General features: G+C 32.5%; 2 protein-coding genes across 2 annotated transcripts in view; both read right to left on the bottom strand.

Annotated features, from left to right (window-relative positions):
- LOC144837401 (28S rRNA (uridine-N(3))-methyltransferase-like) overlaps positions 1-13,979 on the bottom strand; it is an 85,556-nt gene that overhangs the window by 51,613 nt on the left and 19,964 nt on the right. The gene's annotated exons all lie outside the window — the stretch shown is intronic.
- LOC144838082 (uncharacterized) overlaps positions 7,861-13,979 on the bottom strand; it is a 48,800-nt gene continuing 42,681 nt past the window's right edge. Inside the window, exons 24-28 of the mRNA XM_078693441.1 lie at positions 11,885-11,929; positions 11,217-11,252; positions 10,736-10,777; positions 9,786-9,839; positions 7,861-9,193 (exon numbers count right to left, since the gene is read on the bottom strand). Of these exons, the coding sequence (XP_078549567.1) occupies positions 8,664-9,193; positions 9,786-9,839; positions 10,736-10,777; positions 11,217-11,252; positions 11,885-11,929 (707 nt within the window). The 3' untranslated portion in view covers positions 7,861-8,663. The remainder of the gene's footprint in view (positions 9,194-9,785; positions 9,840-10,735; positions 10,778-11,216; positions 11,253-11,884; positions 11,930-13,979) is intronic.

Below are 13,979 nucleotides of genomic sequence, written 5' to 3'. Positions count from 1 at the left end.
TATAGGTTCTTTGCATGGAGTAAAGAATTATTCTTTACTCTATGGTTCTTTGTAAACTAACCTTTAATTCCGTTTCAGTGAGAATAAATATCATTGTAAACACACTGTATTTCAAAAGATTCTTTGCAACCAAACTGCCTGTTTTTGTTTCTTTTCTTCTTGTCCTATTTGATTTTGATTTAATACATTTAGTTTCATTCTTACAATTGTAATAAACTAGATATGTAGCCTACATCATCAATAATGATGAAAATTAACATTTTAATCAATATCGATCTATGTCTTTAAGTACCGCATGTAAGCTTCTTTATTTTTATGAATTTAAATTTATTTAATTCTAGAACGACGTTTGAACATTTTTTTTAAAGGACCGTATGCCCGTGTATATCTTTCACGTGTGTAAATTTGATGAAAACAATAGTGCTAATTATCAGCATTAGCAACACCTCAATTGTGATCGTATTGTGTGTATTTGTGGATTAACTTTAGTTCTGTGCGATGACGAACACCTTAAAATGCTGGACGTAATCTTCATACAAAGAAAGGCTTTATTTTGTATGTACACAGATGTAATAATACTGCTCTCTAACCATATAGGCTAACATTCTACAGTCGGCCTAATTTAAAATGTTTTATGTAATTGTAATAGTATGCACAAAATATATAAGCGCTTCATAGTTTTACTCCGGTAATGTTCAAATCAAACACGACTGTATATTTGTTTTTCCGTTAATGTTTTAACTTTGTATGAGACAAGCACCATTATTTCCACTTGTTTTGTGGACGAAATAAAGTTATCTTAAAAAATATTACCATAATGTTTTTGCAATCAGTAATCAACGCAGTTGTGTTTTGACGTAATACCCATTTGTATACTGTACCTGGGTGGAGAGAGGCAAGCGTCCTGCATAACTTGGATACAAGCAATGAGACGAGCGGTGGATTCAAACTCACGATCAGTTCCCAACGTCCAGCACTCTGTTCCACACGCCTTGTGTTAGTTGAGTCATATGTATACACATTTAAATTTGGACATAATATAATACTTAATAGGCCTACCTCTAACGACACTCAACTTAGGGAAGAGACTTTAAACAACAGAAGGCTCTAGTAACATGACAAGACATAATATATTTATTAAAACTTATTTACAATACACATGAAATTCAGTCTAAATGTTTCAATGTATTTTAAAACGTTATCGATAGTACTGCCATGAATCGCAATGAAAATAGTAACAATTAAGTTTTTGTTTATAACTATGTACAATTATGAATTGGTAAAACACCAGGTTATACCCGGCACCCTAATACACATTGAATGCAACTTAAAGTCCAAAATCTTTCATTGATTTTGTATTAATGGTCTAAACCGACAGGGTGAATGTTTTTAGATTCTATATTAAATTAGCCTAAAATAAATTCGTATTTACATATTATTTGTTAACAGACCCGAAAAAAGTGCCTTCTTATAACACATTGAGAAAATAGCAACTCAAATTCATATTATTTTACAAAATGCGTGGTCTGTGTTGGTTAAAAGACGGTTTTTCTTTTTCTTTATTAAGGCCATGAAAGAATGTGTATAATCAGTCAATTTCAATGAATTACTGTATTGTTCAAGCATCAACATTTTCCAGAAATAATAGTCTAAATCTACTTCTTTCGTCTTCTTCTTTCGCGTGATTTTACGTCTTGCCTGCACCGTCGTCTGTCATCTATAGTTTCCATTTGTTTACAGGATTCCATCTGATCTATAATACTTTGATGCCACAGACAACATTTTTTATAGAGGTTCCGAGAGGCGTTTGGTGGGTAACATTTCTGTACCTGATTTACTATGGCTTCTTGGGCGCTATCATAGTTTCTGCGTTGCATTCTCTTTCTTAGCCATACAATTGACGACACCGCTTCAATGTCACAAGAGACAAATTCACGCGCGACCTTTTTACCGAGTTTACAACACTTCTTTGCATCGTATTTGGAAATTGCGGCATCAACGACCACTGGTTTCAGATCAGCTGTGTCTTCTTCAATCTCCTTTATCACCACTGTAAACAGTAAATAAGTACACAGTTAAGGTATTTTTTCTATATCATTTTCTAATTCATTTTTGAGCGACAACAAACTAGGCCTAATCAATTTCTGCTGGTTATTTTTTCTTTCTTTTCTAAAATGTATAAATATAGGAGTGAAAAGTATTAGAAATAATTGTGTTCTATTGGATTCCAGCCGATTCGTCCCGGGCCGATTCGTATCAGTGCCGCTTCCGTACGTATCAGTACTATACTGTTAATTGCATCGGAAAGCATTAATCTATTTTCAACTTTGACTAGGAGGCCTACCTTTTTAATTAAAATTTAGATCCCCAGATGGATATCAAAACATGGTACCAGCACATTATTACATAATAAAATAATAGAACAACGCATTATTTTGTAAGATTATGCAAAATGCTGTTCATCAATTCGCTAGAAAGTTATAAGTGTTATTCTCATCAATAATAGAGATATATTACTCTTATAATTTAAATATCAGAACTGATTAGCTTTTTATGCATTCGACAAATAGTGATACATATTACATTCTAACTGTGCTCTCTTCCAATATGAACAATTTTAAAAAATTCACTGTGGCACTAAGATGATAGATTTATATGAACAATTAACATTTCGATCTAGACTATTGAAAAGTCAATATCTGTTTGGGCCGATATCATAAAAATAATGCTCACAGATAGGCCTAGATCGAAATATGGAAAATAGTAAACTAGCGCGTTATCACATCATGGAGTAATACATTAATTACATTTCTTAGTTACACAGTAAAAGAAGCGGAATCCGAAGAAGCTACAGAAGGGCTACAGAAGAAGGGTGCCCAGAGCGGAAGAAGAAGCTACTAATATATTAATTATGTAAAATAAGTATGTAACTTACCACTTAAAATAGATGAGACGCAACATGTTAGAAAAAACACCGTCAAAATAATAATATCCCTCTTCATCTTCGATCACTGAAATTGAAAAATAGGTTTTTTGAGTAATGACGTTAACTATTCTTTCCCTGTGGTGTACCTTCTGTATGATCAACTGGTCGTACAAGTCTTTTATATGTGGCAAGCGACGCGTTCTGTCACGCGCTAAATATTGAAATGTCAAAGTGAAACTGACCAATCGCAATGATTCAGCTAAAAGGAAGTGGGTTGGACTTGCAACAAGCCATTGAAGTGATTTATGGTTGTGATTATTTCAGTTTCAAAACACACACACATCATGAGATTAGTAGATTACAAACACCTCAATCATTCCATGCCTCAATTAAAAGCACACTACAAGAAGATCTCTATAGAAAGGTGTGTTTGGAAAATGGCACTTTAATTAACACATCTTGCAATATTAGAAATGTGTCGTTATTGAAGAACTTTGTGGTGGTTGTTTGTACATTAGTGTTTTTGTTTCAAGGAGTATTCACAGGTGTTCATTTTGTGGTAGTCATCTCAAATTGTTCACAGAAGCAATTAGATTTAAATACGCCATCATTTTAATTAAGAACATAAAATATTGTCATGGTATTTTAAGAAGTTTTTGGATCGTCAGGCAACACAGATGTTAATAATGTTATAGTGGATGGTGTCTATTTAAAAATAACACATTATTATTTTGTATAAGTACGGTATTAATTGACATCTTCAAATCAAGAAAATTAAGTACAAAAATAACGAATCTGTTCTCCGTTCTCTTTATAGGAAATCCATATCGTTCATGAGTTCTTATCAAGCATCTCTCATTCACGTATTAATTGTACCAAATGGGCCTAATCAATTATAAAAATAACAATCATCATTAAGAAGCTAGCCGGTAAAAAAAAACCTGAAAGGCATCGAAAGAATTCACAAGAACAACCATAACCAATCAACACAACAGTCATAGCATAAAAACAAGTCACATAAAAGGAGAATCCTAATAATTCCATAAAGGAAAGTTTTATGGTTGTTCTGTACCGTAGGCTATACACTAAAATGTCAAAACAAGCACATTTATTTTAATTTTTGTAAGGACAATGAAACTTCCAATCTATATTTGAAATTTAAAAATAAAACATAAATGTATTTACTGACATTAGTCATAACATAATTTGTTTCCTCAATTTCATAGATTCCTAAAATGTTCTTATATCTCACAGTACCCGTACTTCCATGATTTTTAGGCGTGGTCTATAGTCGGGCGTATACCAAATATGCCGCCCACTGTTACCGTATTTTACTGGGTTCAAAGTTTCAACATCTTATCTAAAAATGGAATTTGAAAAACAACCGACGTTAATAATACATGGCATCGAAATTAGTGTCGAACTGATTGAATATAGACCACTCAAACAACATTTAATTTATGTAAAAATTGTCCGAACTTGTCTTTTTATTTGTCCGAACTTACTAATTTTTTTTTAATTCTTTTTGTTCGAACTTGTCCTATTAATTTTTATTTGTCCAAACTTGTGTTTTCATTATTTTTGTCCGAACTTGTCTTCTCATTTTGTTTGTCCGAACTTGTCTTTTCATTTCATTCTAAACTTTTCTTTTCGTTTGTCCAAACTTTCTCTCTTTAATATAAAGAATAAAGAATGTATATAGGCCTATGTGTAAATAATATCAATAACGGTTGGTCTACAGATTTTGATATAGGTCTATCAAAAGCAAGTTGAACATATTGGATCTCATTTTTCTAGGAAAACAATGAAAACAATTCGTTTCAAACAGAGACAAAATTGTTGGGAGAAGGTATTTTGACAAGAACATCCGCCATCGGTAATGTGGGTTTTAAAGAGAGCTAAGCCATCAAATTGTATGATTACACGAAGCAATAGACTAATGGTGTGGTGTTAGCTAAACCATTATATTTTTCTTGATGAAAGAAGTTCTTAATGACTCGTATTGAAATCGATGCAGTTAGATTCTATGGGTCATTATTACTGATCGTTTGGTGGGCAAAACAATCATTATCTATACTAAAAGCTTTTAATGTGTTCAAGGAGGGACAGGAAATAGAAAACTCATTACATGATGACGGCAAGTTTGGACAAATATAATAAAAAGACAAGTTCGGACAAAAAGAATGAAAAGACAAGTTTGGACAAATAAAATTGAAAAGACAAGCTTGGACAAAAAGAATGAACAGACAAGTTTGGACAAAAAGAATGAACAGACAAGTTCGGACAAAAAGAATGAACAGACAAGTTCGGACAAATAAAAGTGAAAAGATAAGTTCGGACAAATAAAAATGAATAGACAAGTTCGGACAAATAAAAATGTAAAGACAAGTTCGGACAAATAAAAATGTAAAGACAAGTTCGGACAAATAAAAATGTAAAGACAAGTTCGGACAAATAAAAATGTAAAGACAAGTTCGGACAAGAAAAATATTGCAGTGAGGGGAAAAAAGTTCCGAAGAAATAAAGACAAGATCCAGAAATATATGTCATATTTATATATTTATTTACATAATAAAAAATCAATCAAATCAATATTCAAAATCAAAATGCTCAAGAAACACTTTTACGCGAGACTATGAAATACACTGAGGAGTTATTATAAGTCTGAATAGTAACTCCTTGATACAATTTAATACCGAGTAATAATTTATCGTGCGAGTAGCGATATTATATATATTATATAGACTCGACATCAATTTCAATGCCATGTATTATTGTATCATTGTTTTTTGGCATAAAATGTTCAAATCAACCATTTTTACTCATTTCTTTTATATTAACAATCGTATAGCACCGCTTGTTGAATCACTCCCATATAAGTCTTAATAATACGGAAAATGTCTATAATCGACTGTGCTTTATATATTGGGTTTTTAAATATTTTTAGTGAAATACATGTCACTCATCATTACACATTGATTCCAATCTCCCGATTTATTCTATAATATATTATTTATGTATAAGATACTGGCACTGTTAAGCCAGTAAAAAAAGGTGACAGGTAGGCGGCATACGTTGGATACGCCCAAATAAAAACCACGCCTACTAAGAAGTGATTGACTTGCGGGTACCGGGTACATTTTAACCAAAGATTTTTATAGCCAACAATGATAAACATTCGGCTTATAACACCTCTCTGATTTTAACATAGAAGCCTATGAACTGGAGGAAGCAAATTATTATTAATATATTGGACGAATGTCATTAAATTATATGGACATTTTTTGTTTTGTTTTTTCAAATGTAGATTTCTGGTATCATTGAATGGGTATCCTCGCAATTATCAACATGTTTCTACTTACACCGTAATAATTTGTAACATACTTGTAACCTACTATTGTTAAAGCCTATGATACAATCTATTCATTGAAATATGAAATTTGCCTTGGCTTTTTTTTCTGTGGCTTATTATTATTATTATTATTATGTTACGATTTGTTGTGTTGGTTGGTTATTTTATTTTATTCCTTTCAGTAAAGACAATACAAACATAACATAAAACGTGAAAGTGGAGCACTGAGTAGGTTGTACTTGTCATGATTTGTAAAGGTTCTTCACCGGTTAATAATATACTACTTGTTTTCATAATTGAGTAAGCCCATTTAAACAAAATTAACAGCAATCCAAAACATATGGTGGCAGCAAAATACGTGAATGAGAGATCTATTTTTTAAAAATCATGAACGATATGTGGATTTTTATAGTAAAATAGTTTCATCTCAGTGAGATTGGCCGAAGATCATTTAACGAAGCAACAATCTTAACCTTGGGTATAGGAATAACAGTCGCCTTTTTCCACAAATTAGGAAGTTCATTAAGTGAATTGTTAAAAATGTTAGTGATAGGTATACTCAGTTCAGGTGCGAAGTATTTAATCAAGCGACTTGGCTGATCATCGGGATGCTCAGCTTTATGGGGGTTGCCAGATATCGATGTCAGGCGGTGGGCTGCTAGTAGGAAAATAAGCTGGAAGGCAAGAAATATCCAAATTCCAACGGAGGAAGGCTATTACAAATAGCAGCAAAGTGATCATTAATTCTACTCGCAGCATCAACATCAGCTAAACCAGGCAGGCTAAAAGAAGATGATTATTTATTTTGTATTAAGAATTCGGTCCAATTCCATCCCGCTACCGTTTATTAAGATTACATATTTTCATAACACCATTTTGCAGGTCTGTTGTTGGATTTCAGGGCCATCAACGAACTATGAGTAGCTTTAGCTTCCTAACGTTAAGTGTCATCCAAAGCGAGTCAGCGAACATATCTTGAAACAACTGGAAAATTCTTAATGGAAGTTCTGTGACATTAAAAAGGTATAGGCACTGATATATCGAAGAAGGGGATATTAACTACATGTATGATAGCACCCAAAAAGACATAGTAAGGCAGGTAGATCAGAAATGTTTCCAGCAAAAAGCATCTCGGAATATCTATAGGCCTAAACATGGCTGCAATCGCGTGCTCAAATTGTAGTTAGTGTTTACCGACCGACCAACCGACCAACATAGTCAGCTGTAGAGTCGCGTTGCACGCACGCGACTAAACATGTTGTCTGTGGCTTCACAAACATTCTGCAAACAAATGGTGCACCCTCGATTAATATTCACACAGCACAATTTTTCTTTAGCGTCTTTTATTTTCGTGAAGTGCCATATCCAGTATTGCTTTCATTTTTAAACTTTTTACTACTGTATTAACTCTGACTACTGTTACATGTCCCACTGCGCAGCCAAAAATAGCACTCACTGACTGTTTACATGAAGCTGTCCAAAGTATGCAAAATCGGAGAAAGTTTTGTTTTATATCACTATGTTTCATAGTAAAAAAAATCCATTATTTGATTCCTATTGTATTTTTTAACACACAAATAATTCTTTATTTTGTTATTCACACAAACAATCAATCAAATTAATCTAAATATAAAATTTATTATTACATTTCCTTTATACAAAAAATCTTATTCACATTTTATGTTATAATATGGTATAATATAATATCACCGTAATGAAAATGTATACAAAATAGCAGAGAAGCTCTATTCCGTGATAATAAAATAAACCAAACTCCAAAATTTAATTGATTTTCGGTTACCTAGTTCGGGCTATGCAGCTGCTCTGTCATATTCATGGAAATGGTCAAAGGTGGCGAGCCAAACAGATTCAGGATATCTAAAATGGCAAGCATATAAATTGAGGAGGAAAACTAACTAATTCTTACATAACATCACATTACAAATATTTACAGAAATTTTAAAACAGGGCTTAATCATTTTTAATTTTAGAGGTCAGCCCTATCCGGAGGTACATATGTAATCTGATTGCTCTTGTTAATATATTGCTTCAGTTTACATTTTCTGTTTTGTTTCTTCCCCTGTACACCCTTTTAAAAATGATTTTCTATTTTTTAGCAGTAGCTTTATGCGAGGTAAATGAAATGCACTCACAGATCGGATGTGTGACCTACAGGCTTTCTGTTGGTATATATATTGCATGAAACATAACAAAGTACTATGAAACGCTGAAGGTACATTGATGATTTCAATATTTCTAAACATACTGTAGTCGTCTACATATAAATGTTTATAATATCTTAAAATTTAATTGTCACCTAATTTCAATGAAAAACGTCTTAAGTTCCTAAACTTTATTAGACTTTTTTCAATTTATGTTCAATGTCTATTCTAATAATGCTGCATGTCTATCCAGGCCAATGTCCTTTAGCTCTTGAATGAATTTTATCATTTCTCCAGAGAAAAGTTGTTGCTTTTCAAGTTCAAACATCAAAGCCCAAACATCTTTGGGTTTACTTTTCACTCCACACACATGTCCAATTTTGGTTTGCTCATCAATACCTATCTTACGTCCAAATTCGATCAACTTTTGACGCTTATCCCAGCAGTCAGGAATTGCCATTTTACTGAATCCAGGAAAGCTTGGTATCAATTGCTTGATCTTTTCCTCGTCCACACCCTCCATCCCTCCGATTACAACAACTTCAAGTAGAACATTCACATTTGATGGGCTAATTATTCCCGGAGCTCCAAGTAACTCAAAGAGTTTGAATGGATCATTACTCTTCTCTATGTCGGATAGAGTAACTTGTTTGAACATTAAAATAATAAATTTCAGTAAATTGATCTTATCATGTTCTTCCCACCATGATGACACTTCCACAAGTAGTTTTCGATAGTTATTCTTGGATAGTACTTTAATTTAAAAAAAAACATGTTAGGAATAGCACATTTTTGTCATATTAATGCATACAATCTTATTGATTTTGTCAGAATCTTTATTTCTTTCTTTTTTATTCTTTCGTCATATCATAATAATGTCATCATGTGAGAATAGCCATCGTTGCATAGCGCATATAACATGCATGTATGTGTGCTTACAAATTTTATAATTAATTTTCGATTATTAAAAATCAGCACATTGCAGGCCATTTTAAGCATTGTTTTGATCAACTGAAATATTAGTGCAGCCTAGACCTGGCTTAATCGCCTAAATCTAGTTTTTTTTATTGTTTTTCTGCACACAAAAAAATTAAACCAAAAATTATATATTACAGTACAAAATACAAAAAAAGTGCAGTAGGCCAAAGTTTGATTTTAAGTCATGGCTATCAGATTAAAAAAAAAAAAAAAAAATGAGGGAAGTATAGTGCAAATGCAATTTCTTATAATTGATTTTACAATTTCTTCTCTAAAGAAGAGATATGGCATAAATTTTAAAATGAAATAATTCTTAAAATTTGCTTGCTTGGCTGTCACATAATTACATACTGGTAATCAAACTTACCAGTACCAGCCGACGTCCATGTTGACTTTCTTTTGACATTACTCAGAGAACCACCTGTAAATGCAAAATTGTAAGATTATATTATTGAACTTAAATTGATGACAATTTTACAGTTAATATATACATGATCAATAAACAAGTATGTTATGCACACAGACTAGGGATATTGTATAGACGACCAGACATTAAAAAGTACCTTAAAAAAAGGAAGTCTCTATTTAAAATAATATAGATCGCGATGAAATGTTTTGTGGTAGCGTATCTACATATTTTGTGGTTTTATTATATAATATAAATTTTTGTTTAAATGATACAAATTTAGACTAAATTAGTAATACGATGAATGTAACTCATAATTAATAATAGGTCCTGTTAATGATCTTGATTTTAAGTTTCTGTTCTAACGCTGGCCAAATGAATTATGTCCAATCACAGTCATCCCTTGTCTGAAGAGTACAACTTCCTGTGTTGGGGCTGTCGATTGCGTAGCATTCTGTCACGAACTACAAGATATCATAATTCATTTGTTCCTAGCTCAATCATCAGATATAATAAGACTTACATTCTCATACCTTGTATTACCATATTTTTTCGAATAGAGGCTACGCTTTAAATAAATGCCCCCATAAAATATCATTTTGAAAAAACACCCCCCTCGAATCAACATCACAGGGTCTTTATTTATTTCCTCGAAATAAATAGTTTATACTATACAATCCCTTTTTACAGATATAGGTGTTGTGGAATGGCAACAGTGAGCATTGCTTAATACCCAATGTAACATTATTTTGATATAAAGTTTGCGGCACTTTTTGCACTCCAGTGCATGATAGTGAAAAAATAAGTGCTGTACATCCTTGAACCCATGTTATAATACTAGTTAATTATCATCGAGTCCATAAAAGTAAAACATAGGAACAATTTAAATTGATATATAATATTTCAATCACCTTGGTCTGTTTTTATTCTTTTTCTTCCCGTCCCAATATCATCTGCAAATAAAATAAAAAATATTACACTAGTTGAACCTTCTGTAAGTGGACATCCATGGGTCCAGAAAAGTATCTGCTTATAAAAGTGCCTACTTATGACAGATTCAGCTGATAGTATCTATTGAGTGTTTGTTAAGGGAGGGGAGGAGCACTGCATACGATGTTTAACTATAATCACTTGAGACACAAAGATGAAATTGCCATGCAAGTAATCTACAACAAGCAACAGCTCATCTCAGCTTATCGAATCCTTCACTTGTCATTGGTCAAATTACTATTGTTGTGCCTACGTTCTTGTGTTGCATCCTAGAGATCCAAACAATCGTCATTGAGGGCAGCACAGCATTAACAAAGGCAATACTTTATTATAATTAAATATCATTGAGTCCATAAAAGTAAAACATTTTGCAAAATTTATCTACTTATTTCAATCAATTACCTTCATCTGAATTTCTTCTTTTTCTTTCTGTTTCATCTGCAAATAAAATAAAAAATATTAGTTGAACCTCCTGTAAGTGGACACCATTGGGTTAAAGTAAAGTATCTCATGGATGCACACAAAGATGCAATGCACAGCTCATCTGAGCTTATTCACTTGTCATTGGTCAAATTAATTACAGTATGTTGTGCCTATATTCTTGTGTTGCATCCTAGTGAGATACACACTTAATAGCCAACATATTAAACTCTTCTCAAATAAAAAAAAATAGGTTTATAATATTATATATATATATATTTATAACATTAACATTTTTTTATTCTAAATATCTTGACATTAGTAAATTGATAAGGTCGGAAAAAATGCATTTCATAGACAACCCTACGATGTTTTTTGTGAGGTAACAAGGTGTGCAAAATTAATGAGTCAATTTTGACTGACGGAGAACCAAGTTGTAAATTACTCGGAATTAATTATTAATAAATATTATTAATCATACTATATCTTTATTAACCCTACAAACCACCCTACGATCGATGCGTTGATAATTATAATAACAATACATCGCAGTAGTAGGTTACGAACAATAGATTACGATCTACAAACATAGGTACAATTTAAATTTTGTTTAAATAATCTATTTATCTGATATATAATATTTCCATCACCTTGGTCTGGTTTTCTTCTTTTTCTTCCCGTTGGCCCAATTTCATCTGCAAATAAAATAAAAAATATTACACTAGTTGAACCTTCTGTAAGTGGACAACATTGGGTCCAGAAAAGTATCTGCTTATAAAAGTGCCTACTTATGACAGATTCAGCTGATAGTATCAATTAAGTGTTTGTTAAAAGAGGGGAGGAGCACTGCATACAATGTTTAACTATAATCACTTGAGACAAAAAGATGAAATTGCCATGCGAGTAATCTACAACAAGCGACAGCTCATCTGAGCTTATGCAATCCTTCACTTGTCATTGGTCAAATTACTATTGTTGTGCTTACGTTCTTGTGTTGCATCCTAGAGATCCAAATAATCGTCATTGAGGGCAGCACAGCATTAACAAAGGCAAATACTTTATTATAATTAAATATCATTGAGTCCATAAAAAAAGTACAACATTTTGCAAAACTTATCTACTTATTTCAATCAATTACCTTGATCGGAATTTCTTCTTTTTCTTTCTGTTTCATCTGCAAATAAAATAAAAAATATTAGTTGAACATCCTGTAAGTGGACACAATTTGGTTAAAGTAAAGTATCTCATGGATGCACACAAAGATGCAATGCACAGCTCATCTGAGCTTATTCACTTGCCATTGGTCAAATTACTTGTTGTGCCTACATTCTTGTGTTGCATCCTAGTGAGTTACAAACTTAATAGCCAACATATTAAACTCTTCTCAAATAAAAAAAAATAGGTTTATAATATTATATATATATATTTATAACATTAACATTTTTTTATTCTAAATATCTTGACATTAGTAAATTGATAGGGTCGGAAAAAATGCATTTTATAGACAACCCTACGATGTTTTTTGTGAGGTAACAAGGTGTGCAAAATTAATGAGTCAATTTTTACTGACGAAGGACCAAGTTGTAAATTACTCGGAAGCATTATTAATAAATATTATTAATCATAATCGTTTTCTTCGTGGTGTTTTTTATCTACACGACTCGACGGTGAATATATAAATAAATAGAAATTTCCCATGGTAGAGGCATGATGGCACCACACGGTGAACCTCAATTAATTAGTATAGGCTTAGCCTAGGCCAATTTCTAAAAATAAAACGTCCAGTCGATCCAGAAACGATGCCGACAACAAAAGATCATTAACATTCTAAATGTAGTATCATAACGTCGATGATCGCGCACAGACCTAGATTTTTTTTGGGTCATATTATGGCAGGCCTGGAAACGGGATGAACGTTTACCTAGATTTTGTGTCACATGACATGAAACGTGATACTCTCTCTAAATTAACTGTTCTCCCTCACCACCCACAGTAGCACATGTTTTTTTTTTTCACTCAAATTTAATTCTGGTTGGGGTAGCTACAGAATACTAGCCTAGGGCCATTTTCTTTACACAGTGACATGTCGTAATAATTGAATAGACCTATGTATGTTAAATCTTAACATGGAATATATTGATTTTGCATATATATTTTTTTGTTTATGTCGGCGTATTTATAATTCGTTAAGCCAAGGTAGGATTAAATAATTTAATAGCGTAAGCCTAGGCCGCCGAAACTAGACTCCACTCCGATGTCAATTCAGCGCACGATGTCGTCTCGTCCGGCTAAATTAGGCTAACCATGGGCTAACCACCAAAATGTGTCGTCTCCTACTAGCCTTGGTAGGATTTTTAGGCGGCGCCGATTTTAATTAATGAACAGTACATTGTTAATTTGCATTGTCCATGCGTTTTCTAAAGACGATGACAATGTTGTTTATTAACTCTATGAAAATGGTGGTCGGAAATTCCGAGTGGTGGACGGGGCCGTCCACCGCCGACATCCCTGATGTATAGATTGTCAATAATGATTCTGATAGTATTACTACTGGTTATAGAGGAATGAAGATATTTAATAATTTGTATGTGTTTATTAAATTACATAATAATCATATTGTTCATTCAGTTTATTGTTTATTGGTCAAATAAATAAATGAAAATAAACTTGTATATATATATAATTCTTACCTCCAAATAGCCGCTGGTAACGTGTAACATCTATTGAAAATGTTGTGCCAGTTGT

This window comes from Antedon bifida, chromosome 3 (assembly GCF_963402885.1).
Source record: "Antedon bifida chromosome 3, ecAntBifi1.1, whole genome shotgun sequence".
Lineage (NCBI taxonomy): Eukaryota > Metazoa > Echinodermata > Crinoidea > Comatulida > Antedonidae > Antedon > Antedon bifida.
This window is presented reverse-complemented; position numbering and strand designations above follow the sequence as displayed.